Raw genomic sequence first — 18,459 nt, forward strand, 5'->3', positions numbered from 1 at the left:
CACTTGTCCCTTTCATGTACTAGGACCTAGGCTTCTTGGGGACATGTGATTCGTGTATTTTCGTTTTCACCCATGCCACCTGGCCTAGGAACCTGACTGGTAGGTAGACCCTGGCCTTTTGTGTAAATGGTTTGGAGTGGGGCAGGAAATGCAACACTCACCTTTGCTGTCTCCAGCCCTGGGAATAGCTGTCTGGGCCAGAAGAGGGAGGCAGAGACCTTATCAGTAGCCTGCTTCCTTGCCTCTCTACAGCCTAGCACACAGTAGGCAATCAGTAAATATCTACTGAATAAATGGATGGCTTTGGGTGTGTGGTACCGGATTGGGACACAGAGAAAGGCACATTTACTTGTGCCTGCTGTGTTCCGGGCATCGTGGAGTGCTGGCATTTTGACAGCTCTGACACTCGGGTGCTACTTTATAGATAAAGACACTGAGGCTTAAAGCATCCATTGCTAAGCCTGTCTAAGATCAGAAAGCCAGGGTAGGGGTAGGGGGGGGCTTGGCAGAGCTGGCTCGCATTAGATCTCTCCACTGTTGACTGTCAGAATTCTTGCTTTTCTGTCTGTTAGGCTCCTGGTGCCTTGGAGATTGGGGAGGTGAGACTGGAGAGCAGAGACAAGGAAGGGCCTAGTCTTTTGAGACTCCACGTTGGAAGCACCTTACTGGATGCTGCTCCATTTGGCTAGCCACCAGGAGCAGGTGTGGCTCATTAACCTTTCCTGCTGGGCCAGGGCAGTGTGTGTTCACTGATTGTCTGACCTGGTCACTCTTCTGCATTGCTTTGGAGGGCTGGAGCAAGATGGCTGCCATGGAGAGGACGGAGAGACAGATGGCTACCTGTGGTCTCATAGCTTCTCTTGGGGGAGGCATCCTGGGGGCCTGGAGTGAAAGACACAGTCACCATGTGCTACTACTCTGAAAGGAGGGAGCGGGTGGGATAACCCCGTAGACCCCTAGCACCTGGAGTGTGACTTATCACAAAGGTGTGGTCTCCCTGGCCTTTCAGACCTTGTCCAGTGGAACTGTGTCCTTTGACATGAGACTGTTTTGTCTACTGTATAACAGTGTCGTCATCTCCAGCATGCACTGGGGCCAGGGGTGGGTGGGGTGGGGGGCGGGGCTGTGCTGGGACCTTTTCTGGAGGGATGAAATCGCCACCCAGTGGTACCCAGAACGTGAAGGTTGGCCAGCAGAGGAACTGGCTCGAGGTGTTATTCTGGGTCCCACCCACACGTGGCTGTGTTTTAGAGGAGAGCAGATATCACTTGCATGAAGTCAGCTGTTAGCAGCTGGACTGAAGGACAGTGTGTGCAGACCCAGGCAGGGCAGATGAGAGTTGGCGCTATAGTCCTTACCTGCCTTCTGCTAGTGAGTTAGTGGAAAAGGATGACATGATCCTGGGAAGGGAAGGGAAGGGTGTTTACTGTCCCCACAAGGGAAGCAGATGGCCGCCATGGGACTTTGGAGCTATAAGACTATCCCTTGGATGGTGTGTGTGTGTGTGTGTGTGTGTGTGTGTGTGTGTAGGAAAGTAGTCCAGAAGAGGGCTGGGCTGGCAGTATTTAAATGGAGGGAGGGGATCCTCTGGCTGTAGTGTCCAGGAGGGCTTCAGCCATGAGGAAAGGGGATATCCTCCTTTTCCACAGTGAAGGGAGCAGGAACATCGTTGAGCTAGAACCAGCCAGCCAGGCACCTCTGCGCTTCTGGTGTCCACAGTGAACATCAGAGGTTTATAATCCACTGCAGGTCCTCAGGTACCCAAACGTACAGTGGTCTTCCTTAGGGGCCAGTTGAAAAGCACTCCAGTAAAAATGAAGACTGCCTGGGGTGGGTGGGTGGGGGCTCTGCATCTCTGCACTTGGGAGGCAGAGGCTCAGGGATTGAGAATTACAGGCCAGCTTTTAGATAAGAAGGCTGAGGACTGGGAGTTCGCTCAGTATAGTAAGAGTCAGTAGTAAGAGTATACTTACCCAGCATGCACAAGGAGCTATGGGCAATCTCATGCAAACCAAGAGAAGGAGAGATAGGTAGGTGTGAGGGGGGCAGGGTTGAGCAAGCTTCGGCCTATGAACGGAATACAGTGCTTACAGCGTTGCCCTTGGGTGAACTGAAGCTACTAGGTCACCCTGAGGACAAATGGAGGATCTATGAGGGCTTCTCCCAGGTGAATGTCACCCCAGACCTCAGACTTTATGTGTGCATCAGTAAGACTGACTGGGCTGGCTCCCTCGGGGTGAAGGCAGGACCAAGGGCTGCAGTAGGGTCTTGGCTGGGTGTAGGACTCAGTATGGTACACGCGCCTCTTCTAGCCTCAGCCCCCTTATCCCGGCCCCCTGTAGTTGGCTCACTCTTTTCTCTTTCTCCCAGCCAAGCCCATTTGGAACAGAAGTCTTTCACTTGCCAGAGAAAAAGAAAAAAATTCAAGTTCTATACTTTTCATTAGGTAGTTGGGATAAAAAGCCTTCTGGGGTAGGCGGATTAAACCTCGTAGCTCTCTCGCTGGCTATTAGGAGCTAATTGAGCACCTAGCGCTCGTTGGCACTGAGTTCTGCTGCCGTAATTATGCGGGGCCACAGTCATTTCAGTAACAAGGTAACTCCAGGTAAAGAGAGAAGAATGCCCTGAAACTTTGGATTTTCCAGAGTCCTCCTCACTTGGTTTCCTGAAATGAGCCTGGAACAGACACATACGGGACTGATAGGAGACTGATAAGAGACTTTTGGGGTAAGCTGTTGTCTTGGGTGACAACTCTCCCCAGCCTGAGTTCTTCCATGGAAACAGCCCAGGATGTCTGGTCGAGCCCTGCCGTGAGCCACTTTGGTCTTGATTGAGGTTTGAGGTCTGGAGTCACACGTTGTGGAGTGGAGGACTCAGGGATGCATCTTGCACTTGGGAGACAGATGACCCAGCAATAAAGAGGCTGAATTAGGAACACGGAGACTCCCAGGGCAGTGTCTTCCACAGGCATGGAGGGCAGGGCCGGACATAGGTAATAAGGTAGATGGTGGCTTTGTGTCTATCTGGACATCTGTCCAGTGTAGGTGGGTAAGGTGTTTGTCTAAAAGACTAGGAACAGTTGGGCACTTCAAGATGCCTGAACGATTCTATACCGTAGGCTTATTGATGGTGATAGTTTCTTTACCAGGACATCTTCCGTTCAACCCTGCCTCTATCCAGAGTCGGGAGCTATGAATGGGGCGGCTCCCCCCAGGGCTTGGGCTCAGTAGGTGCCAATTGGACCTTGAATATGTTTTGGAAGGAGCCCTAGGGCATGGCCATGATCCTGTCCTCTGGGTGGCCCTGCCTGGCCTCTGGCCTGCTACCCATCAGCATTGAATCATGCCCCTAGGAGAACAGTATGTAACTATGCTTCCCAATATAGCCCCTGCCCTGCAAGGTGACAGGAAATCATTGTCACTCAGGCACTCCATCTTCTGACACCACACGGCCGGCCTGGCTCTCTTCCTTCACTTAGTCCTGCACAGCCATGAATTCTGCTCTGCGGGCCTCGGGAAAGCTGGGTTTTCTTTTAGTTTTTAAGTGAGCCATTTCCCAAGCCTCTGCCTTGAGTCTCCGGCCTGGACTGAATTGTTCCCACCGTCTCCGCAATTATAAGTTTGTCACAGTCAGAGGCTGGCTGAATGGAGGCAGAAATGTGGTGTTTGGTTAAATGGTAAAATTAGCTAGGAAAGTTAATGTAGCATTTCTGCCTCTGCCTTTCAAAAAGCAGGGATCTTAGGAAGGTGCTTTCAGGTACCTCGCCTAAGAAGGAAAAAGGAGTGGGGGTGGGGTCCAGCCTGGCAAGGTGGCACGCGCTTAGAAGTTGAGACAGAAGGATTATCATGAGTTTGAAACTAGCTTAGACTGCATAATGAGTATCAGGGTTGCCAGGATTGTCTTAACAACAAATAGAGAAGGAAGGAGGGGAAGGAACTCTAGGCTCACCAGACATTTGTAAGACCGCTTTCCAGTCCATATTTCGTGTCCATTTTATGGATGGCGCCACGCTCGTTTCTTGTCCCAGCTTTTCGAGCCACCACCCTGCCAGCTCTAAGGTCACGTGGTACCACTTGCCCACTTGCAAATGCTGACCCTCATGCTCTGGAAGTCACAGCCTCAGAGGTGCGTGCGGAAGCGCTGCCAACAGTCTATTTTCTGCACGCACCAAATTCGCAGGTCCTCTAATTACACCAAACAAACCACTCTGTTTTCAGACAGCAATTCGATGTCATTTTAGTTGTCAGGAGCACTTTAATAACGCTATGGGCTTCACCCTGGACATAGTTGCCCCCCCCCCCTGAACCATTTGTATAGTGTGAACCAGAAACTGCCGGTCATGTTTTCCCCCAGTTGGGGGAGATGGACATTAATTGTGACAGGCAATATTTTTGTTTTGAGAGGTGTGGCGCCTCGAGCCTTCTGAATTTGGAGCCTCAAGTGGGCAGTGCTGGGGTTGTAATGTAACACCTCAATTATGGTGCAGGGGGCCCCGGGAGCCAGACTCTGCAGACTACAAGGTTCTTTAGATCCATGGCTGGAACCACAATTAGGGTTTCAGAAACACCAAAGGCAGGCCAGTGAGTGTCAGTTCTAACTGGTTTGAACCTTTTACTACTCTCTAACATCAGAAGCACCCGGCTAGAGAGCTTACTCCTTGTCCTCAATAAAGCGATTAAGTTGAATGGGTGTTGGGGAGTTTTTAGGCTGAGAAGGGCTAAAAATAGGCCCGTTCTGTTTTCTGAAAGCCACAGCAGGCCTGGAAAGGCTGGCAGCCTCAAGGTGCCACTGAGGGGGTCAGAAGGAGGGAGAGGGACTGCAGCAGGTTCTTGGGGTACAGGATCTGAGGTGGGGTGGTGGGAGTAGAAGCAAGGAGATGGGGGGGGCTTCTCCCAGCTGCCTCCAAAGTGCTGTCACAACAGCAAAGGTGGCATGGTTGCTTCTCTCTTCATTTGAAGAATCCTCCAGGAGAGAAGGGATGGGGAGAGAAAATAAAGGTATTAATTCTAAATGATTAGCAGACCGAAATTTTAGAATGGATTACTAAGCCCAAGTTTAACCTATTTAGTACTTAGAGTGTGGCATCTGCTGTCCTAGGTAAAGGGTTCAGTTAGGGCAGTGAGTAAATGCTCTGGAGTGTTCTCAGAGAAGGTGGGGGTGGGGGAACCCTGAGAGCCAAGAGGGAGGATATCTTGACTAAAGCCTCGATGTACCAGGGATGCCCAGGAGTGAAACAGAACTACTTTCTGGTAACTGAAGGTCAACCAAGACAGCCGTGTCTGCTTCAGTCTTTTGAGAGTGGTGTCATTTGTTAATGTGAGAGCCATGTCTCTCCTTTAGGAAGACTTGTTTCCTGACAGGGCATTTTGCTGCCATAGATGCCAGGGGAGAATGTTGGCGGGGACAGCCTAGCCTGGACACTGGGCAGGGCTGGCTGTTGCTTCCTGGTGGCATTTGTAGAAGAGAAGTGCCATCTTTGGGGCTTGTAGAGATCACAGTCAAGGGGGCAGTGCAGAATGGGCCTGTCTGAAGCCCACCGAGTGTTTTCTCTAGTAGTGCTGTGGTTATTATCCCGGAGATAGTGTCTAAAGTCCTCAGAAAGATGGTGTCGTGCCAAGCGTTGAAACATGATTGTCTACTTAAGGGAAATTTAACACACACACACACACACACACACACACACACACACCACACCATACACACACATAGACACACACACACACACCCCACACACCACACCATACACACACCACACACACACACCACACCACACCATACACACACACACATACACAGACACACACACACATACACACACGACACACACAAACACACACACACACCACACCATACACACACACCACACATACCACACACCACACCATACACACACACATACCACACACCACACCATACACACACACATACCACACATACCACACCATACACACACACATACCACACACCACACCATACACACACACATACCACACACCACACCATACACACACACCACAACACACACACACACACTATACCACACCATACCACCATACACCCCCCCACACACACATACACCACACCACACCATACACACACACACACAGACACACACACACACACCACACCACACCATATACACCACACACACACACACACACACCACACCATACACACCACACACACACATACCACACCATACACACACACCCCCCCCACACACACACACCACACCACACCATACACCACACACACACACACACACACACACACACACACACTGTTGCAAATGGCATTGGAGAGAGATGGAAGGAGTAGGGAGAGAATGGAAGATTCTGGGGTGGGGGTGGGAGTGAAAGAATTGTCTGTTCAGAGATCTCAAAGAGATCTACACGTTGTAAGAAGACAGGGCAAACAGAACAGAAGAAACCACGTGGAGGAAGGGAGGGCCAGAGTGGTCCTGCAGGAGGAAGGTGTCTCACTTCCGGAACATAAGTCCACACTCAGTGGGGGTGTCAGGGAATGCTGGGACCGTGGCAATGGCACACACAAGCTTGAAGTTTTCTAGGACAGTCAGGGTCCTAATCCTGGCTTGGCATCTTTGGAGTAGCCCTGGTTTGTTTGTTTTCTTCCCTCCCTCCCTCCCTCCCTCCCTCCCTCCCTCCCTCCCTCCCTCCCTCCCTCCCTCCTTTCTTCTCTCTCTTCCCTCCTTTTCTCCCTTCATTCTTTCTTCCCTTCTCTCCTTCCCTCCCTTCTTTTTCTTTTCTATTTTTATTTTTTGGCAGGGTTTCACTATACAGACCAGGCTGCCCTCAAACTCACAGGGATTCCCCTGCCTCGTGCCCTCTGAGTGCCCATACCTGGCTGGTTTTCTTTTTTCCTGCTATCCCAGAAGCCTTGTAAGTTTGACCCCAAGAAGCATGGTCCGTGCATGCAGGTGTGTTTGTGTGCTCACGTGCATGCATCTAGGATATCAGCCTGGGAGCAAGGAGTCTGAGGGTTCAGCGGAAGGAGTGTGGTATTTAAGGATGATAAGAGGAGGTCAGATGCTCAGGTGACAGACAGCTTCGGGGATGCTTGGCGCCAAGAGAAGTCCCTCTCACTTTTCTGAACCCTTCACCTGAACCATGTGTAGAGTTTGTGTGGTTTTTGTATCCCATAAAATGGCTGAAATTTCCGTTGTTTCCCTGTTTTTAAAAAAGAACCTAACCAAGATGGCAGTGCCAACTCCCTTAGATAAAACTGCTCCTAGCACCTGAAAGTCCTGGGTCCTTGGTGCTCAGGACTAAGCCTCCATTGTGGCTTTTTTAGTGCATCCTGGGTCCTGGCTAATGATTGCTCCAGCACCGGACTCTGGTCCCTCTGTCCCATCAGTCCACCTGATAGATCAGTGTATTTACACCAGGGAGAATTCCCCTCTAAACGGAGGATCCCAGCCCTCGCTGAATACAAAGTCAGCCTTCCAGTGCCAAGGCTGTGAGCCGCCACATTCTCTTTTGTACACATAGCAAGCGTTCTTTGCTGTGACCTTCCCGATGCATCTCTACCTACCCCACTCCATTCAGTTTTTCCTCTCGTAAACTTCATACATACAGAGGGAGAGGCAGGGCTTACCTATGCTCTAACAGCCTAGGCAGTGATGGAGATCCGGAATGAATTTTCCTCGTTGGTTTTGGGATCATCTTAGTTCTTCTTGAGCTGGTAATTTACCATGCTGTGTAAAAGTGTGGACTTGTCTTCCTTCCCAAGCAGTGGGATGCATATACAAGAGCATTGAGGTAGGATGTCACCTGCCCAAGCCATTCACTTTCAGGAATGGCCCTTCCAAAGCCCCAGGATTTGAGGATACAAGGGGAGGCACAAATCTAGGGGCTCTTATTTGTCAGCTTGACGACATGAAGCTGGGTTGTCACCACCCTAGTGACGATGGCTTGGACACCTACTCTGTACCTGGCTCTCCACAGTTTCTTATTTAAACTTTTGTATGAAGGGGAACAGTCCCCTTTAAAAGAGAGATGTAAGGCTTCAGAGTTTATATTGTGCCACTTACAACACAAGGCACTAACACCAATGCCACAGCACTATAGGACTTGGCTGTGCTTGACCATTAGCCTTGGTGCTACCAGTATAATGTGTGTAGAGGAGGAGTCATTCATGAGCTCTGATTATCCAGTCATGGGAGCTGCTTGAGGGAAGTGGGTCAGAGACTATAGTCTGGTGAGAAGCTCCAAAACAGCACTCTTGGGGCGGGAGGAGGAGGACGCCGACGACGTCGATGAGGAGGAGGAGGAGGAGGAGGAGGAGAAGGTAGTGGAGGAGAAAGGTGTGTGTGTGTGTGTGTGTGTGTGTGTGTGAGAGAGAGAGAGAGAGAGAGAGATTTACCATCAGATTTGGATTTTCTTTGAAATAATTCAATACCTTCTGGGTGACTAGACGCTAATGATGATGTTAAAATTTTTCTGCGATGGGAACAGATTGGAGAGGCTTCTTGTCTCTGACTTCCCAGACCCTGTCTGTCCTTGTAACTGTTGCTTTGTCCTAGGGTCCTGTAGGAAGCCCAATGCTTAGTGACACTTGTCGAATGAAGAATTATCAGAGTGGATGACTTCTCTTCTTTCTTTTTCTTTTCACTTTCCTGGGCTGAAGAAAATGTATCCTAACTGTTAACAGTTTGTCTCTGGTACACAAAGGAACCAACTCATTCATTCAGGGTGATAGCCAGGAAGGGTAGGATTGAGACTTGAACCTAGATTTCTTTGATTCTAAAATGCGTGTTTTTAATAACATTACTATTCAGCTTTCTACAGTGCGAGTGTGTGTGTGTGTATGTGTGTGTGTGTACACGTACACTGTCAGACTAAGAACTATGGCAGAAGTTCTTTCAAAGCCTTTCTGGTTCAAATGGGAAGACTATAGAACAACGTGTTGTTCTTCCTATGGGACCTGAGACAGAGACTCTAGGATTCCTGAAAAGTCTGCGGACACTGGGCGCCATGCTGCTCCTCCAGCTACAGTAGAACACTGGTTGGGCATTGTTCTCTCAGACTAGCAGTGTCTTGGTGTTGTCCCCAACACATCCCAAGGTCTCACCTTGTGCAGAGTACACCCTGAGCTGCACAAAAAGTACCAGCATTCTCCCAACTCAACAGTTGGATCCACTACGCATGGCCACCCTTAACTCACAGGACACCCGCCACACCCTGACACACAGTTGGCTTTCTGCACCCTCTCTTTGATTTGAGACCTTGCATCCCTGGCCTCTCTACCTCCTCTTCTACGGGGAGGATGGCCAAGTGTCCCCACTGCAGTGTCAGCTGTAGCACTATAGAGCCACATCCTGGGCCACCCTGGGCCTGGTGGGCTTCCATTCAGTGGCATCTGCCCAACTCTCCCCCCCCCCCCTTTTCTGTCCTATGTCCCTTACAAAAACTGATCCTTCCCCGTTTTTTACTTTGTTGATAAAGGAGAAAGCAAGAGCTAGGGAGAGCCAAAGCGGGCGTGAGGCTGCAGTCGGCTCTCTCCGGGAGTACACAGCTCCTTCAGGGAAGGAACACACAGTGCTGGCCTTTGGAACTGGCAGCCAGTGTGCTGTTCTCTGTCTGATAAGAGGTACTGTAAATAAAACTGTACACCGTGGCCTGTTGTAAAATGCCCAAGTCTGTACGCATTGTTCTGACGGCTTAGGCTTTTTTGGGTCTGCTGTTTTCGTACACTCTGTACTTCCTTATGTAAGCAGGCATGCATATCTCATCAGAACATTCAAGATGTTTATTTTAAAATTGAGAGGAATTTAAAAAAAAAAAAAAAGGACACACTACTCAACATCAGATGCTGGCAAGGCACTAGGTGTCCCCACCCCCACCCCTCAGCGGTTCCTTTTTCAAAGATTATTATTAGGTTGGGGAAGCTTTGAAGAGGGAGGGGTTTTTGAATTTTTTTTCTTTTCTTTTGGCTTCAGCCTTGCTTCCCTAGAGAGCCATCCCTCTGCATCTGAATATGAGTAGTATCTTTTAAAGATCTCTAGATACCCAGGACTCTAACCCCTACTCCCAGACCCATTTCTGGTTAGGAAAATGAGGGAGAAGGTTCTATACTTTGCTAAAAAGACTCAGCCAGACAGAGGAGGAGGCCACTGTGGGGAGTGTCATGGCTTCCCCTAGGCCTCACCTCTGCTGCCATTGGCAGCATCATACTAGCACCAAGATAAAGCTTTATGTTTTTGCTAATGCCTCTGACTGGTCTTGATTTGATTCCTGTGATCCAGGAATGTGGAGGTGGGTGGGGTTTCAGGGTGGGACCGTCCCCCTTTCCCTGTGCTGAAACCTTAGATTAGCTCTGACCTCAGTCAGGCTGTAGTGTCTACATCTTTTCTTCTCACCAAACCTTTGCCTAATCTCACATTCACCTGTGGCCTCTGTCTAACCTGGGTGGTCCCAGGAAGTCAGGGCACGGAAGAGAAAAGCGACTGTGGAAGACCCTGGCTATTGAGGTGACTCTCTACCTCAGTGTGATACTGCAGCTTCCTTGGCTTTTGGTATTTTGGGGGGTGGGGGGTGAGGGAGGCTGGGAATCTTGCAGGAACAAAGATGTCTGTCTGTCTGTCTCTAACAATCAGGCTTATTAACCCCCTACACACAGGTAGACTTGGAGGTGAGGGCGTCCCCCGAAGCAAACCACTGCCAGCCAGTCAGTGTCCATCCTGGTCTGCTGAGGGAAGTCAGCCTGGGGTGGGAATATACTGAAGGGAAGGGCTTTGCTGTCGTGAGGTACACAGTAGGCCAAGAGGAACTGGGAGCCCCATGTGTCTAACCTTTTCCTCTTCTCTTTTGAGCTTCTTGAGTCCCCGCCAGAAACAAACATGTCCTAGAGTCTCTACAAAGGAGTCTCTTCTGCAGAGAACCCAGAAGGTAGAGTCAGGACTTTGCCACCCCCTGGGCAACAGTCTCCTTCCCAGGCCAGGTGTATACCCCAGTCTACCCCCCTAGAGCTTCCAGTGTACTGGGGAAGGCAGGAGAGAAACTGGAAGCGGACCCATTGCATAGTGCAAGAGGCTCTAGGGCTCACCCTGGAAGATGTAAGAGTTGAATAACTGAATTGCCGTCGATGCCGAAGTATTGGTCTTATGACAGATTTTTCTGTTCCTCTCAACAAAACAATCACTGCCTTTTAAATCAACAGGACAGGAGTGTGTGTGTGTGTGTGTGTGTGTGTGTGTGTGTGTGTGTGTGAGAGAGAGAGAGAGAGAGAGAGAGAGAGAGAGAGAGAGAGAGAGAGAATTTTGACATACATCTTTACAAACGTGAGTCTCACCTTATACAAAATAAATGGCCCTCAAATACCATTGCATTGAATCTCAGTAAAATCAATCACACTTTAATTGCCACAAAGATGGTGCCTGAAAGGAATGCTGGGTAGTGATGGCGGGTAGCGGGTAGCTGCTGCGTACAGTCCCCCTGTCTCCACCCACAGTCTACTCCTCACTTGTGAGCTCTCTGAGACACCTCCTCTTCCTGATCCCATTCTGCAGATGACACGCAAGCTCACGGTTAGCCCCCTGAGAGTCATAGCTGCTGAATTCCTCTGCCAGATTTGAACTACTCCGTCGGACCCAGCTTCCAAGCCCTTTATCATGACACAATCACTTTGGGAGATATTAATAACATCGGTGGTCTCTAAGCAACAAGGAATTTTGTTTTTGTTAATATTTGGCATCGGCCTCAAAGAAACAACTGGTCAGTGGAGATGGTATGCTGCAAAAAGGAACTTGTCACCATACCTGAGAACCTCGCTCCTATTCCCTGGGACCCACACGCTGAAAGGAGAGACTAGACCTCCACATTCCTTCCATAGCATGCACTACCCCACAACAATAAGTTAAAATGTAATACTAATGATGATGATAATAATAATGATAATAACAACAACAACAATAATAATAATAAAGAGAATTAGATAGGGTCAGCTTCCATTTTCAGGGAGCTGAGCCATAGGTTCATTAGGTGAGAAGACTTGAGTGATGCCCAGAGCATCAGATCTCTGACTCAGGCCTGAGCCCGGTTCTCCTTGGTTCACTGTGATTGACAGAAAGGATTGGATGGGTCCAGCTCCCGCTCCTTCCTGTTACTGCTTCTCTTCCATTTACCGTCTCTGTCTCCAAGTGTCCCTTTCTCACTCTGCCTGCTGTTCCTCTCACAGACCCCACCTCTATCCAGCCCGGTCTCCTTGCTTTCCTTGCCAAGAGACAAGTGGCCTTGTTTCTTCCTGCGTCCTCTACGTACCCCACAAAGATGCCAACTCCTCTGAGGCTGTGGCTCTACCCTGCCCTTTGTCCCTCCTCCCCCAGCTTGGCTCTCTATCCCATACTCCTGCCTGGCTTGTTTTCTTTTTTTCTTTTAAACTGCTTCTGCATCTTGATCCTAAACTCCCTGAGGACACTGTCGCCATGTCCTGGCTTTGTTGATGGGTACCCATGAAACAGCCTCATGTGGCAAGGATGTGACAGCCATGACCATTTTGGGGCTATGTCCCTGGAGTTCTTTTGGCTCTGGGCTGAGCCCTGGGGCATTTTGCATGGGTAAATGTTGCCTCCAGGCCCATATGCCCTCACCCTCGTTCAGCTGGCATGGCCAGTTTTGACACCCCATCCTCCAACCTGCCCATTGACGCTTTCTCAATATATCAGAGGGTGGATGATGTAACTGTGGTGCATTTCAGGAATGGCCGGGTGGTTTATCCACATTTGAGTTGCTTTAAATGCAAACCTGACATCATACCGAAGGCAGCTGTGAACAACATATGCACAGTAAACAGGCAGAGACTGTCTTATTGATTAACAGATGAGGCCTCTATTATCGATCTAGGCTTGGTGAGGAAATTTATCACTTTTAATTTCAGGGCTGCCAAATATTTCTGCCTCTGAGCCAGCCATTAGAGAGACAATTTAACGTACAGCCTACTTGGGAGAGGGGATTTCATCTGACGCATTCTGCCCTGGTCTCAGATCCTCACCCTGGAGAGCCTGGGGTGCAAGCGTCTCTGGGAGGGGAGCCAGCCGTGGTGGCCATCGTCTGTGGGACGTTTGTGGTCCCATGGAGGCTGACTCGAAGTCCCTTGGGGAGAGCTTAGTATCGTGACTTTGGTGAGTGGGGTATGAGGGGGGACATTGGAGGCCACCAGATATGGTCAGGCTGGGATTGAGGGAGTAGTCATTTAGTAGATGTTGTGTGCTTGTCTGCTTTTTTATCTTCGTCTGAACCTCGGGTGATAGTGTATATTCGCCCTTCATCTCCTCCCTCCCCCTTCCTCTCTCTGTGCATCCGCCATGAATTCGAGATGCTCCCGACAGCCCCATTGATAGCTGTCTCTCAGAACCTCTCCATGCCACATCCCTTTGAAGCTCACAGCCCTATTGGGTTCCTAACTCGATTAGGATTATGACCACGGGGCTCCAAAGCAATGGCGGAGCCCATGAGGTATCCACCCCTCCCATTCTTCCTTCAGGGAGTGGTGAGAACAGATAGAGCCAAAGAGCATCAGATCCCTCGCAAATCCACAGAAAAATCATTGATGGCTAATGATCTAGGATGAGGGGAAGCTGCTCATTGTGAGGGAGCTGGAACTCCATCCAGCCCAGCTTCCCCACCCTGCCCTCTCCGCTGTTTGAAGCATTTCCTGTGTACTCTCCCCGGAACGTGGATGAAAGTGGTCTTAGCTGTCAGCTCCAAACACACAGACACTGCTGTGCCACCATCCTCATAGACATTTTCTTGGCTTCATTTTCAAAGCTGTGTAAGCCATGAGCCAGGTGCTCCGCCTGAGGATATCCTGTGGCTTTCAGGGACACCCAGACTTGTCCTCCAGGCTTCCTCCTGCCTCCAGGTAAAACTCAGCCCCAGTCACCTGAAGCACATGACCATAATTACTCTGAACTCTCTTCAGGAACATCACTTCTGCCCTGGAGTTCTTTCACACCCGTTATTATTCAGTCAACTCTTGTGCTAAGCATATACTAGGGTACGTATAGCCTGTCCGTTACTTGGGAATATGGGAGTCAGTGAGGCCGGGAACGTCCTTGCTCTGCGGCCTGTATTCATCCTTGACAAGAGCTGTTCTTCACTGTTTAAATCTCTGTATTTTGATTCTTACTTTTTAAGGTGCAGATTTATTCTTTTGACACAAATTCTTTCTTTGTAGCCCAGGATGACCTGGAACTCACCATGTAACCTAGGCTGATCTTGAACTTACGATCCCTTCTACTTCATTTTCCTGAGTTCTAACCTTACAAGTCAGGCATGTACAATTGTGTCCAGCCTCAAGGTTTTTTAAACAAGTACTGGAATGATTTCTCCAGGTGCAGTTTAACATGAAGCCCGGCTGCATAGAGTGGGTAACAGGGTTTCATTTTGTTGAGCTGTTGCAAGGGAGCGAGGTGCTTGCCTGTTTATTATCTATAAGACTTCTTTGCAGACAGAAGCCCAATGAGGCTGATGGTAAGGAGGATTAAGAGTTCAGAAGTCAGGCTGTAGAGATGTACATCTGTGTCCTCCTGTGTTCTGTGTTACAGCTGGCACATCCCTAACCTCTCTGAGTTTGTGGTTATTCATCTGCTGAGTAGGGGGCAGTAGAGGTGTAGACGCCAGATGCTGTTGTTAGGACTTGACATAATCATGCATAGTCAACATCCAGCATCGTGCGTGGTATACAATAAATCCGTGGGAGATCTTAGGTAGGTTGAGAAGAACAGTGGGGGCTGCAAATGTGCGAAAAATATTGTCCAGCTCTCACAAGGCTGTAAGGTGTACTTGGACATTTACTAAGATCCTTGAACACACATAAGGAAGAGCTTGGACACTTTGAGTGGATCGGAGGGGACAGAACAGCTGGGGACAGCTGGAGGGTGTGCCTTGATGCATGGAGTCTTGGACATGAAATGGCATTGAATAAACAGTAGGGAGATGAAAACAGTGACACAAGCAGAGTCAGGAATCATCTGAAGAAGGTGCTAAGGGACAGTCTGGCTGTGGTAATGTTTGGCTTACTGGATCAGGTTATGGAAGACCCTGAGGTAAAAATGAAGGAACTGAGAACCAGTCCAAATGGGAAGTTTCTTATATAAAGAAGTGTGAGGAATTATATGACCTTCAATGGAGGATCCGATGGTGTAAACCCAACCTTCCGGTGTTTCAGGCATGACACTGCAAAGGTTAGGCTAGGTGAGGGTCATCTCCACATAGTGGAGTGATGGGCACTGAAGACATTTTGAAGCAAAAGCACCAAAACTTGAAACTGGTGACCCTCAGATGACGTGCCGAAAATGACTGAGCCAGTGGTGTCGTGCTTCACGCTGACGGGGTGACACCGTTGCTTTGAGCCTTGTAAATGTGGCTCTTGCTTGGCTCTAAGAACATTCATGGTGTTTGGGTTATCATAGGTTCCCACCGTGAGTCAGGCAGATACATCTGTAGACAAGAAGATAATGGCTTCTCAGAGAGTCAGGCTCACAGGGTAACAGAAAAATGAGTCACCTTGCCTAGCCCTGGAGGCACAGACCTCAAGCAGGGAGGCAGAGGAGGCATGGAAGAACCAGCACTAGTGTAGAACAAGGTGACTTCCTTCAGGGAATCACCTCAGCTGAGAGGGGAGATAAAGCATGGAAGATTATGACAGCAAGAGGGAAGCGTTTGGACATAGTTCTCAAAACATGGGAAGAATTTACAGGGGCATTAAGTTGCTAGTTGCAAGTGGTAGTTAGTGGGTCACCGATGAGTTAAATTTGCAATTAGAGTCAGAGGGTGTGGAGATAGATGTAATGTATACTTTCTTGTGAATTACAAGGCAGCAGTGCATGTCCCTTCTTGTTGGTGCCTCCTGTTCCCATCCCCCCCACCCCAGCAGAGCTGACCTTGCATCATCACGGGGCATCTTACCGAGACTCTGTCTTAGTTTGTCTTGGTCATGCTGGTTTTATTTCTCCTCCTCTGGGAGACGTGGGTGGGTGGGTGGTCACCTGACCAAGGTAGTCTGCACTAGCTACTGGGGCTATGGATTATCTCTTGAGTCTGAATCTTCACCAGTTCCCACCCTCTGGACTGTGGTTCTAATGTTAACCATTTCTCTCTTTCAGCGGGTGCCAAAGCCTTTGTGTGTGATCAGTGTGGTGCCCAGTTCTCAAAGGAGGATGCGCTGGAGACACACAGACAGACCCATACTGGTGAGTGTCCCTGACTCCATCCCCAGACCACTGAGTATTATAGCATGAAGGCAATCAGGATATTTGGTGACATCCTCTTACTGCAAAACATAGTATCATCATGTCTAGGGTCTCTGTGGATGGGAATGGGCTTGTGTCGACTCCTGTCCGTGGGGCTGTCCATCTGTCCAAGTGTTACAGATAGGACAGGTCTGAGACCAGCTGTTCTGAGTAAGGCCAAGAGTCTGTCTGTAATAAGCCAATGAGCTTCCATCTTCCCAAGGTATCTCACACACTCTTGCTGAGGCTCTAAGGATGCTTCGGTGTTGCCTACGGTCTCCTTGCTGATGATTGGAAACATTTTCACACTCTCTCTGGTGAAAGTCAGAAGCCCTGGTGTAGCCACAGTGGCTGATTCTCCCCCTGTAATGGGTTGAGCCATCATCTCTAACGCATCCATCAACACACAGGGATGTATTTGAACAGCGTTAACCGACATAGATGGAGCTCTATCCGATTCCAGGGTGCACCGTGTCAGCATCATCTCGTCACCATGATTGACAGCCCTGTTGCCATCGTGGCCAAAGGTCACACTGGTTGGCTGCTCATACTGTGCCAGGCACTGCTCTCTTTCCTTTCCATGATCCTTCTTGGCTGGTCTCTCAGGAATCCTGTAAACTAACAGGGAGGCTACTCTGAGGTCAAAACTGAAGAAAGGGACTTTTAAAAGAGGGCAGGGGCTTGCTGAAGGCAGGACCCAGGAGTGCGATCGTCCAGAGTTTGGGATACCCAGATTTCATCCTGATTGGGGCAGTTCCTAAATGGAACTGAGGGTTAATTAGTGTCTTTTCATTTGGGTTTCCTCATCAGTTAGAAAAGGGCAATGCTATGGGTCTGTCAGTGCTTTGTGGGGATTCAATAGAGTTATGTTACCTAAAGTGCTTTGCAGAGTGTTTTGCTCATAGTAAGTATTAGGCAGGCAGTAGTTGATTGATACAATTTAACAAACACTTGTTGCATGCTGCAGTGTGTTCAGATGGCTGGTGCAATTTAGGATGTGGTAGCATAGGAGACAGACAATTCTGAGGCTCGTCCGACTGGGGTTGCTGCTGGGACATCATCGTATGAGGAACAAGCATATGATACAATGTCAAGTTAAAATGGGTGTTGCTAGGAAAAAATAGAGCAGATGCGTGGGAGAAAATGAGAGGGAGAAAAGTGGTGTTTTGGATAAAATGGTCAGGGAAGAAGGCTTCTTTGAGGAGGTGACATTTGAGCAGAAGCCTGAGGTGAGGCATGAGCTGCTTAGATGCCCGTGGGAGCAGAGGGACCTGTGCTTGGGAAGGTCTTGAGGCCAGGCAGGGCTCATAATTTCACAAGAACAGAGTGAAGAACAGTGAGTAGAGTGGCCTCTGAATCAGGAAATGGGGCCCTGCCGACCTTTCAGCCCTGGAGCCTGGAGCCTGGAGCTTGGGCCTCTCAGTATGCTATTCAGTGTGCTAGGAATTTTTCTGAGGGCTGAGGTAGTTACTCCATTCATTTAGTACTGTGACAGTGTACCTGAGAAAAGCAGCATATACACAGTGAAGGTTTATTTTGACTCGCTGTCTGAGGTTGCAAAGTCTGCCCTGTCCCTCCTCAGTTAAACCTCATTGGAGACAGCTTCTCAGACAGGCCCAACGAGTGAGCTGAATGTCTCCCAGGCAATTGCAAATCCGGTCATGTTGACGCTGAAGATTAACTATCACAAGGAGAGGGAAAATATTTGCAAATCGTACGTGAAATTTATAGCTAGGAAATACAAAAGAGATCTTACAAGCTGAAAACCCAATACAAATAACTAGAGAAGAAAATAGGTAAAGGAAATGTCACATAACTCCAGAGATAGGACACATCAAAAGATGCTCTGTGTCATTAGCTACCAGGGAGGTGCAGATCAAACCACAGTTGAGATACCACTCAGCCCATCAGGATGTGGCTCTCGGAAAAGACAGAGATAGAGGTAAGTGTTGCTGAGGGTATGGAAAAACCAGAGGCCTCGTGTGTTACCGGTGGGAGGGGAGCGGGAGGCCTAGTCACTGTGGAGAACCACCTGGAAGCTCTTATGAGCTTTAAGCATAGAATCACCAGATGACGCAGCAGTTTTGCTCCTTCCTGTCTGCCAAAAGAGACGAAAGTGTGTGTCCGTGCAGACACTTGAATGTGAATGTCTGTAGCTACACTCAACTAGGCTCATCCAGTATCAATCAATTAACAGGTAAGCAAAATGT

The 18,459-nt window shown here is 49.1% G+C and overlaps 1 protein-coding gene across 3 annotated transcripts in view; it reads left to right on the forward strand.

Annotated features, from left to right (window-relative positions):
- The window catches only part of Zbtb16 (zinc finger and BTB domain containing 16), a 181,751-nt gene that overhangs the window by 104,120 nt on the left and 59,172 nt on the right, over positions 1 to 18,459 (forward strand). For all 3 annotated transcript variants that reach the window (XM_052188406.1, XM_052188407.1, XM_052188408.1), the window contains exon 4: positions 16,124 to 16,210. In XM_052188406.1, the coding sequence (XP_052044366.1) occupies positions 16,124 to 16,210 (87 nt within the window). The remainder of the gene's footprint in view (positions 1 to 16,123; positions 16,211 to 18,459) is intronic.

Source organism: Apodemus sylvaticus, chromosome 7 (genome assembly GCF_947179515.1).
Source record: "Apodemus sylvaticus chromosome 7, mApoSyl1.1, whole genome shotgun sequence".
In the NCBI taxonomy this organism is placed as follows: Eukaryota; Metazoa; Chordata; class Mammalia; order Rodentia; family Muridae; genus Apodemus; species Apodemus sylvaticus.